Source organism: Saccostrea cucullata, unplaced genomic scaffold (assembly GCF_032062105.1).
Source record: "Saccostrea cucullata isolate Sc308-1 unplaced genomic scaffold, CSIRO_AGI_Scuc_v1 ctg644, whole genome shotgun sequence".
In the NCBI taxonomy this organism is placed as follows: domain Eukaryota; kingdom Metazoa; phylum Mollusca; class Bivalvia; order Ostreida; family Ostreidae; genus Saccostrea; species Saccostrea cuccullata.
In genome coordinates, this window is record NW_026929567.1 from 344,090 (window position 1) to 352,711 (window position 8,622).

At 32.2% G+C, this 8,622-nt stretch overlaps 1 protein-coding gene across 1 annotated transcript; it reads right to left on the bottom strand.

The window, feature by feature from the left end:
• Positions 1-4,188: 4,188 nt before the first annotated feature.
• On the bottom strand, positions 4,189-5,443 carry LOC134281251 (uncharacterized). The gene is made up of 3 exons (XM_062763729.1): positions 5,296-5,443; positions 5,069-5,203; positions 4,189-4,799 (listed from the first exon to the last, which is right to left on the bottom strand). The coding sequence occupies exons 1-3, from the start codon at positions 5,303-5,305 to the stop codon at positions 4,189-4,191; spliced, it is 756 nt and encodes a 251-aa protein (XP_062619713.1). The 5' UTR covers positions 5,306-5,443.
• Between the last annotated feature and the right edge of the window lie 3,179 nt (positions 5,444-8,622).

The following is an 8,622-nucleotide window of genomic DNA, read 5'->3' on the forward strand; positions in this document are numbered from 1 at the left end:
CTTTCGCTAATAAACCTTTGAATTTTTTTGCAAATAATGCTTTCTAGACTCCTCCAGAAATTAAACTGTCTCCCCGAATACAAATTAAACAACAATACCACATATATTTAGGAAAACTGCATATAAATCTGTCTTTGTGCAAATCAAAGTTCTTGTCAGACCTTCACCTTTTTAACAAGTACATCTTATGGTAAATTTTGTTATAATGGTTTTAAGCAATAGATTCATGTTCCAGTATCTGTTTGAATATAAAACAAACGTGGATAACTACAATTACTGATATTTTGAAATGATTGTTAAGACTTTCGTACAAGCTGCATGTAGTTTTCACTCATTTTTTTCAAAATATAGGGTGACCTTTGAGTACCAAGCTTATTTACCATCAAATGTTTCTTTAAAACAGTGTAAACTACTCCTGATATGCTGTCTATCAAATTTGCTATGTGTGTTAAAGTCTATCATACATCATCAAATATTATTCGTTGAAATTTGGCGAACAGTACATAAATTGTTTTAATTTCGGTTGGTAAAGATAGTACTTATTTTTGATGCCCAGTATACATTCTTTTATAATTGAAATCCACCTGTCTTTAAAACAGGCATTGGTTGCTGTAAATGTCACATATTTCAGTGAATATTTCTTTTGGATCTTTTACAGCTTTAATGAAGCTTTTATTTTCACTCTAGTTTACTGATTCTTTCCCATTCATCTATAATGCAGTGTCTCGAAAAGCCCTTGTTTCCCCGCTTCTCACGATGAAACTGTGTGATGAAAAGTGGTCACATAAACTGTTGTAAAGTCATTAGAGATTCAATTATGAGAGAAGGTCAAGTTAAATGTCATATGCTATCTGTATTGTATGTCATACAGTTCATGACGGTATTTATTGAATAATACTAATTATGTAGATCTTAATCACTCCCTTTTTATGCCTTGGATAAAGGATAGCCGTGCACACATAAAGTCATAAGAAATGGCTGAGAGCATTCAAAAGACACAAATTAGAGAAAAACTGCAAGTCAGATTGCTCCGTGCTTATCTCTGACGACAATACAAAATGATATTTGCAATTTAAACGTTGTGTTTTCAAAATGAAAAGAATGAAACTCACATTTTAAAACGTCCTGAACAATTAAAGATTTCCATTTATCTTATCTAGCTAATATGTCTATAATCACGATCTCGATTTTGCAGATGACCCGCCTCTCCTTTCACACAACCAAAGCCAGATGCAGGATAAAACAACTCGCCCTGCAACAACATCCGCAGGAACAGGCCTCAAAATCAACCTGAAAAGAACAGAATTGATGAAGATGTACACCACTGTCCAAGCACCAGTCAGAGTTGGTGGTGAGCCCATCAAAGAAATTTGAGTCCTTCATCTATCTGGGGAGTGTGGTGGATAGATAGGGTCGCACAGACCGCGACATCAGGTCAAGAATTGGCAAGGCAAGAACTGCATTCACCATCTTAAAGTACATCTGGGCCCCAAAGAACATCCGTATTACCACTAAACTGCAGATCCTCTACTCAAATGTAAAATCCGTCCTATTGTACGGTGCAGAGACGTGGAGGATGACTTGAGATATCCTGTAGAAAATCTAGACATTTTATAACACCTGTGTCAGGCACATATTCAACATCCGATGGCCTGAAAGAATCTCCAATGAAGAAATATGGAAAAGAGCAGGACAGGAACCAATGGACAAACAAATAAGACAGAGGAATTGGGGATTTGTTGGAAGGGGATTGAGGGTGTGTGGGCTGTGTGTTAGGGTGTGTTTGTTTGTTGGTGTGTTAAATAGTATTGTATGAAACAGTAGTATTTTGCATCGGGATAGATATCAAATGCTACTTTGAAATATAGATTATGCTCTTAGCGAGGGAATGTTCTGCTTTTCACTGCCCTTGTCCCATATATGTTCTGATTGCACCTGTCTGTTGTCTTGGTGTACATTTATAAATATTACATTGTATCTGTTACATGTATTGAAGACCTATTTTCTACTTAAATCCCATCATCAATCCCACCATCCTCCCATGGGAGAAGAAAAGTCAGATGGGATTTTTTTTTCTAATTGGGATTTCTTCTCTTACAAAGTTGTTCAATTGGGATAAATCCAACGGATATTGACAATCAAACAACTTCTCGCATACAGTATGACAATGAAAAATTTCTCATCATAATATATTGAAAATATACTTGCTATAATAATGTATTGGAGAAAATAATTCATTGTCAATATCCATTGGATTTATCCCATTTGAACAAATTCATAGGGGAATATCCCCTAGGAGAAAATATCCCATGTAATATTTTTCTCCCATGGGAGAAACGTGGGATAGTTGGTGGGACTAAAAATCCATGCATTCTCCCATGGGATTCTGAGTTTTAGGACTTCATATCTTAAAAGTGGAAACGTTTGTGAACTCAAAACAAGACCCTAGGATACTGCTAAATTTCTCACATAATAACACATCCTAACCCTAAACCTGATATCACAATTAAAAATGGTAGTAAAAAGTCTAGAATATGTCGTGTTTAGAGTTAAATGCGCAATGTTATATATAATTCCTCTCTATTATTAATCATTTCTATGGCATATTGAAAATATTTTAATTGCGCTTATTTGAGAAGTAACACGATTGCTGCAGGATGTCCGTAAGCTTGACTTGATAAACCTTAAGGAAAGAGCTGATATTTTTTGTGATTGAAAAAAAAACCTGAAATACACTGTAAACAGCCCAGTTACCAATATATATATACATACCGTATAAGTGGAAATTTTAGCGAGACGCAAATTTAGCGATTTGTCCTTAAAAACTGGTAATTATTTTTAGCGAGATGTTATTTTAGCGATTTTAAAATGCCACATTAAAGAAGCTATTACAAATATAACGCAATTTATTTTTAGCGGTATTTAATTTTAGCGATCTTGGCACCCTCGCTAATAATGCCAAAATTAAATCCTCGCTAAATATTCTACTTATACGGTATATAAGATTCCTTGTTTTTTGTTCTTCACAAAATATGACGAAAATATGCAAACCGTAATATTTGTTTTCGTTTTGAACATATTCTATTGATTAAAACGAAACGATTGGGACAAGTACTGTACAACTTACTATGTTCCCAAACTTATTATTTTCCTTAGGTGGGGGAGGATCTTAGTTTCGTATTTCTAGTCCATATCCCATAACCAGTAAAAGTGACACTAAAGTGTCATATATCAATAAAATGTAAAAGGTCACCAATTCCCTCCGAATGCCTTACACATGAAATACATTTATTCTTGCAAAAAAAAATTATCTGTGAAATAAATATGCATCTTAGTTTTCTCTATCTTTTTTTCAAATTTTTGAGAGGTACTGCCATCTTACAAGAATAATCCATTGTAGTTAATACTATAATTAATTTTTTTTTCTCCTCTATTTCATAATATTTATTTATAATAAATATATTTACTTCATACTTGGATATTTTACTTAAAAAAGACACTAATGGTAATATAACAACCAAACTCTATGATAAACGTGATGAATTTAACTTTTCTATCGTTAACTTCCCTTACTTATGCAGCAATATACCTACATCACCTGCATATGGAGTTTATGTAACTCAGTTGATTCGATACGCAAAAGCATGCTCTACGTATCAACAATTTCTTAAACGAGGTAAATTACTGACAAGCAAGTTGATGAAACAAGAATAGCCCAGTCTCCTTTAAAGTCATCATTTCGTAAGTTCTATGGTCGATACAATGACCTTGTCAGCAAATACAATTTATCATTGAGTCAAATGCTGACTGACGTTTTTCATAGCAATTGTTAGTCCATTATTTATACACTGAATTGACGACATATTTTTTCCCGTTATTTCCTGATCATGACAACGAGCACACGGCGGGTGTGACCGGTCGGCAGGGTATGCTTACTCCTCCATGGCACCTGCTCACACCTCTGATGTTTCGGAGGTCCGTGTTTGCTCTGTTCTTATTTTGTATATTGTTTAATGGACTTTAAGATTGAATTCTGTTCGTTATCTCCATATCCTTCTTTAATAAGACAAAAGAAGGCAGACAGTTTGGATCGAGGAACAACAAAACACACTTTGCCCGAGAACAGTCAATAATTTTTAATAAATTATATTTCATAGATGTTTTGTGCTACCTGGAGACATATTTTTCTTATCCAATAATTTCTATATACAATCCATCTGATACAGCTGTAGGAGTAAGATACGCATCTTGCTGTTCCTCGGATGTATGTTCAAATGGAATGTATTTTGATTCTCTTCGAATATCGTGTAAATCAATTTCCTCGTACTGACTCGTTGCCAAACTCAGCGGAGATAAATATGAAGTACATGTATCATCACAGGTATTTTCGCTTTGAATTCCTAGGGAAATAGTTCTTTCTTCGATGTCTTTTTTCTGTCCAATAGACGAGTAATTTTTGTTTTCTTTTAGAGTGCTTTTCTCAGCTGAACGTATAACTGCACGTTTCTTAATAAACATTTTGTAAACATTTAAAACAACAAAAATCGCAAACAACAAAACAAATAACACCGCTAAACACGTCATGATAACTATTATGTTACTTGAAAGAAAAGCTTCAGCCTTTCCTTCAGTAGTCATTTGTGTACTGCTATTCCATTTGATTTGGTATTTTTCCTCATTCAACGTATTCCTCTTGTAAGGTAAGGTAATAGTAAAGAATATATTAACTGAATGGTGGATGCTCGAGAAATTATCATTTTTGGTTTTGAAGTTCTGCGTAGAGACGACTGTTCTTTGCCCTGTGTATATACATTTATGTAAATTTGTAAATAATATCTATTATAAGCGAATTATTTTTGTCGTAGTAAGCATGTATAATCTTCCAGCTTAATGAAAAAAGTTCTGGTAGATAAACAATTGATTTTTTTTTTCATTTCAGTCTTTCAATTTCTAACGTGCAAATATGATAAGTAAATAATATGGTTAAAATTGTTTCAGTATCAAAAAGGAAAAAATGCTAGTCATGTTCATGAATTTTCAGTACTCATTCATTAGGATGACTATTTACCTTCGAACAATGTACAGCCATATGAGAAATTACAAAGGTTTTTTGGGCATAAACAATCTTCTTTACAAGCCTTGCCGTAATATGGATATTGGCATTTACGTGAACAATCCCAGTGATAATATCCAGGAAGGCATTCTGAAATTAACAAAATCTATCATTGCTTTGAAATATTGATTAGTTCTTCTGTTGTAAAAACATAATTTAAGCCCTTTTCAATAAATCCTTACCCTCACACATTTCACTGTCTTTATTAAACCTTTTCCCTGGGCAACATGCTGGTTTTCCTCCCCTGCAAAAACATCATGTATTTGTAAATCATTCTAAACCAACAATGGCATTTTTCACAACATAATTATTTTTATATTTACCTTATGCAATTTTGAGAAACTGCTGAAATCAAAAGTTGGGTAAGACCAAAAACAGTATATTGTGAAAGCATTCTCATCAATACAGCCATATTGGGAATTTTTGTCAACAGATTTCCTAATTTACATAAAAAGGACATTTCCTGTACATGCAATCTTTATCAGGAAGAACATTCATATATATATTATTTTTTTAAAAGACTCTTTAAATCTGACATTTTTAGGTTTTAATTTCCAAAAACAAAAAAGAAATAATATTATTTTAAAATACGGATGTTTGGAGGGATGTTTAACCTTATGATGCCCGTCTTCAAATTTGACATAGTATTTTACTTTCTATCTTAGCATGAGAGAATGAAGCTCCCTCTCATAAAGCCCAACCAAAGTCATACAGGTGAACTTCATTGTTAGTATTGATAGTAAGCGGCAAAACATTCAAGCTTTTATAAATGATTTATGTGATGTGCTCTATTATTAGGAGGCTTAGAAATAAAACCCCAAGATGTGACTAAAAAATCAAGACAAAATGGATTATTTTGCTAACTCTTTACGCAAATTTATTCACGAGACAAAAAAATTATGAAACTTTTATTATTATTTAAAACGGGCTATTTTCATAAGAAGTATACAGCGCAACACAACATACATCATGCAGTCATGGTTGAGCTTTGTGTTATTGTTGATTTTTTCCTCCTTTTTTTGTTATCCTCGTATTTATAAAAGCTATCTATAAAGATTTACTTCCGTCTTTGCTCTTGACATTAAATTAACATTTAAATTGGCAAATCAATCCTAAATTGAAATATAAGTGATTTGATAGAGATCTGAAGCTAATTTGAAACTTTTTCTTAGTCAATAAAAACGATAAAAGAGAAAACGTCTAAAATTTAATTTGTGATGAAGATACAATTTTTAAAAAGGTCATATTAAATGTACTGTACCATTAAAAGAAGCATATTAACTCTAATTTTTGTTCTGATTTTTAACTTAGCTCTATGTGTAAAAACTAAAAATATACATGCATAAAAGTTTGAAGATTTTGAATATCAGGCCAACCTCGTTGAAATAATCAATATAAAATTGCTATCGAAAGTCCTTTAGTTTAAACTAAATCTGGTAACTAGAGTATTGTCTAAATATGAAAGAGGTGACAGGTGAGGATTGTTTGTTCTACTTTCTTGGTCTATATTTTACTAATGTAAATACGATGATGTTGTTAAGCTAGACAAACAATTGTCTAAAAATCAAACTGCTTTCAAGTGATAAAATTAACCTGACATAATTTTATATCCAGAGGTTTTCTCCGGATATGACTGTATATTATATTTCATATGGTTATTGTGGATTATTATCAGATTCACCATATGTTTGGGGACAGATTATTTTTTCTAAAACATTTACAAGAACACGAGATCAGTAAAAATTAAATGAGCAGGTTTTTTTTTATCTTTAAACTAAAGTTTTTAAGAGTCGTATTGTTGTTATCAAATATAATTCCTTAAGGTGCGTCCAGGCTTTCAACCTTTCTTCAAAAGTAACATTTTCTCCATAGGAATTTCTTAAATAACTCAGAATCTGATATATTAGGCCGTAAAAGACATGACTTTACACATTCTTGTAGAACATAAAGAAAGTGTTCATCTCTTATAAGTACATTCTAAATTTGATCATTGACAAAAAATTATTTTGTGACATATAAACTGCATATTCCATATAAATCTTAGTAAACATGCATTAACCTATCCCTCTTTTGAACCAAGCTTTTCATCCTATTCCTTACTTTAAAATGAATAAAGACTCACGGACCAATACAAATTTTGCTATTATAGAGTATTAAGAAATTATAAAAATGCACTAGGTTTCTTAATAATAAATGATTAAACCCACTCTCACTGTCCATAAGGTGTGCTTTTTACTCTGGTTTAAAACTTATCAGAATTCTTGTAGACAAGAATAATTATGAAATACTATCAATTCTAGAGTTTAATATATTTTGAAAAAGAATTAAATATTTTTCTGTGTAAAATTCCTCAGCTAGTGCCCCCCCCCCCCCTCCCATGGAAAAAATACTGGAAAGGGTGCCTGCTAGCTCGTACCACTAAAAATTGTGATTTCGTTCACAGAGAATATCCGCTTGAAAAGTCTAGGAAAGTATCTCAATTAATCTTTCATTGTCTATTTGCTATATATTAGCAGATGCATAGCAAATAGACAATGAAAGATTGTTTTCTTTTCTTTATTACATGTATCTGAATAAACATTTTTATGCATCAAAATATTTCAAGCTACAAAACAAACAACCACAATGAGCACAGTATGATTACATATTTGTAACATGATAGATCGATTTCAGCATTTCTCTCTATTGGATTATTTGTCCCTTCTATGCTGGTACATGTACATTGTATTCCACTGAGTTTGGTTATTGGCTTCATCTGACCTATCCTTCTCATCAGGAAAGGAAATTGTGGAGATGTTGAAAGAGTTCTGAATATTCGAGAAAAAATCCTTTTTGTTTTTCATATTATTCAAGGAAATGGTTGCGCCTTGGCCTGTATATATACATTACACATGTATTGATATGCATATAAATATATGCTACAAAAACACATAATTATGGTCTGCACAACACAGTTACACAAAAATCGAATTTAAGATGTCAAAGTATAATATATGTGACATAATTTTAGTGTAAGTAAACGGTAAATACATAATGATTTAAAAGTTCAGTTTTTCAACATAAACAGTTTATAACGTGCAAATGTTATAAAGAGGCTTGAAAGATGATTAAATGTGCATTAATAAATTACTTATATTTATTACATAATTAGTAATAAATACAGGTTTTTTGCATATGTGATATGGCCGACGTCACAATAGCCGTATCAGCCCTGCAGGGCTGATATGGATTTGCAGGGCTGATATACGTTATCAGCCCTGCAGGGCTGATACAGATCAATATAACACCCCTTGTAAATTAAACCACAAAAACAGTACTTGTGATCATACACAATTTTTTGATGATTTTCTATGAAAGAAAAATCCTGGACAACACGTTGGAAACCACATCTACAAAAACATCATGACATGTGAAATAAAATTTAAGCAGCAGTCTCGTCTTTTTAAACGGATATCATGATATTTACCGTATGCATTTTTCACTTGATACCAGAATCAAAACTTGAATGA